This window comes from Vipera ursinii (genome assembly GCF_947247035.1).
Source record: "Vipera ursinii genome assembly, chromosome: 17".
NCBI classification, from domain to species: Eukaryota; Metazoa; Chordata; class Lepidosauria; order Squamata; family Viperidae; genus Vipera; species Vipera ursinii.
Genome location: NC_139530.1, coordinates 364,508 through 366,690, shown reverse-complemented (window position 1 = coordinate 366,690; position 2,183 = coordinate 364,508). Strand labels below are relative to the sequence as shown.

At 50.8% G+C, this 2,183-nt stretch overlaps 1 protein-coding gene across 1 annotated transcript in view; it reads left to right on the top strand.

Annotated features, from left to right (window-relative positions):
* The window catches only part of LOC310647920 (basic phospholipase A2 homolog), a 30,592-nt gene that overhangs the window by 27,649 nt on the left and 760 nt on the right, over positions 1–2,183 (top strand). Inside the window, exons 3-4 of the mRNA XM_083375517.1 lie at positions 1,324–1,375; positions 1,858–2,002. Coding sequence (XP_083231643.1) covers positions 1,324–1,375; positions 1,858–2,002 — 197 coding nt within the window. The remainder of the gene's footprint in view (positions 1–1,323; positions 1,376–1,857; positions 2,003–2,183) is intronic.

Genomic DNA, 2,183 nt, shown 5'->3' with positions numbered 1-2,183 from the left:
CTTTGGTAAGCTTAAAACCCATCGGGATATGAAAGTGAAACTAATAAAGTACAATGCTCTCTGTCACCAGGACATACCCACTCTTTGGCCCACGGGGGGATCCATAGTTTGGTGGCTGTTCAACAGGCTGGCTGAGGCCCAGATGGAGTTGGGGTCTCGTGGATGTGATTGAGGAGGGGGCTTTGCACCTCTTGAGTAGGGTCGTTTAAGGCCAGGCAGTTCTCTGTTGGGTCCACCAAACCGCACAGCATTTTCCTAATCTGGGTGTGCCAGATGTTTGGGTAAAAGGAGGCCTTAAGTTGGAATTTGTTCCTGGGTCCAGGTCTTGTCATGCCCTGCCTTCCCCCCACAAGCGTTCCAAAGTTCCTTGCATCACAATCACCTTGTCTTCCAGAACAAAACTGCAGCCGTTTCCTCCAGTGGAGGAGAGTCACACAGCTTTCCTTTTGGACAACCCAATCTGTGGCTTCCAGCCTTGCCAGGGGGTCCCCATGGAACCCTCCGGAGCAGAGAAAAGAGCTGGGAGGTGACCAGCCAAGAGAGGACGGTTCCCCGTCATACCTGGAGAAGGTTTATAGCCCAGCTGAGCCATTGCAGGGATAACATTCCAAGTTCCCCTTGTCTGACTTCTGCTTCCTGCCTCTCTTGGTCTGGGTTCCCCCCTCCAGGCTCTTTTCCCAAGGTGAAGAGGAGTTGGGGGGGGGTAAGAAAAGGAGAAACCCGCTTTGAGAAAATCCCTTTGTACTCTCCGTCCATCCGCAGCTTCCTCCTTCCAGTGCCTGCTGGATTTTGCAGACTGCAAGGGTTTAAACTCAAAGGTTTAAATGTTTAATCGAGCCCTTTCGGTTTCCAAAATGATTTTTCTCGTGTTCTTTTTCTCCCCTGATTTGGGAAATGCAGCTTGGTTGCCAGTAAGAAGTGAAATAAAAGAGAAAAAAACAAAAGGGGAAAATAGTATTTAAGCAGATCCCTACACACAAAAAAAGAGTAACAAAGATTAACCAGGAATGCCGAGAGGATAAAGATGATCAAGGGTAATTAATCAAGGAGAGAAGCAACCTAGAAATAAGGATAAATTTCCTGACAATGAGACCAATTGACCAGTGGAACCGCTTGCCTCCGGAAGTTGTGAGCGCTCCGTCACTGGAGGTTTTCAAGAAGAGACTGGACAGCCCTTTGTCCGGAATGGTGTAGGGTCTCCCTTTTGAGCAGGGGGTTGGACTAGAAGGCCTCCGAGGTCCCTTCCAACTCTGTTACTCTGTTATGAGTTATTTGTAAAATCGATAAAGGCGGCCATCTGTTTCCCCTTCTCCTCCTCTCCAGGCACTTACAGAGATGAGGCTGTCTCGCGTAGCCGCGGTGTTGGGGGCGAGCAGTAAGTACCGGTAGCTTCTGGGGTTTCGGATCATCCTCTTCATCATGGACCTTCCCTAAACGTCCGTGCTGTTTCTCAGGCTTGGCTGTCCCAAGGGTGCTTTTTCAAAAGGAAGAAAGTCCAGCTGCCTTTTGGAAAAACCCCTTGAGGACCATCTGCTTTCTTTCCCCTGACTCTCCCAGGCCTTTTCCTTTACTCTCCAGTGTTCACTTACTCCTCCTCCTCCTCCTGTTTGAGTTTTCGGTCTTATTTAGTTTGGGAATTCTGCCTGCATTTGGAGCACCAAGGATAGGAAACAGCTTCTCTGCCTGCCTGCCTGCCTGCCTTTTGAAAACAAAAGCAGAAGCATTTATGTATTAAAACATGGGTTAGGCTTAGACTGGCTGGCTGGGGACTTCTGGGAGTTGAAATCCACCCACGCTGGCTTGCGTGACCTTTCTGGAGTCCTCTTGAGTACTAGCCTCTTTCCCCTCTCTTTGCAGTGTTTGCCCTCACCGCCAGCAGCTTCCTCAACTTCAAGCTGATGATCCAACGGATCACGCAGAAGAACGTGCTCATCCATTTCAATGGCTACGGCTGCTACTGTGGGAAGGGTGGGCGAGGGAAGCCCAGGGACCCCACAGACACGTGAGTGCGGCCGCCAAGCACGGCTTCCCCTCCCCACTGCCACCAACAGCCCCCCTGCCCCTTTTGGACCCGGCTTCCAGAGGTTGCAGGACACCCCTTGTGCAGCACCCAAACCCTCTCCGCGTGAGTTGCGGCTCCAGACCTTGAAAGGGTTTTAGTAACAATTAAAACACATTTCAGG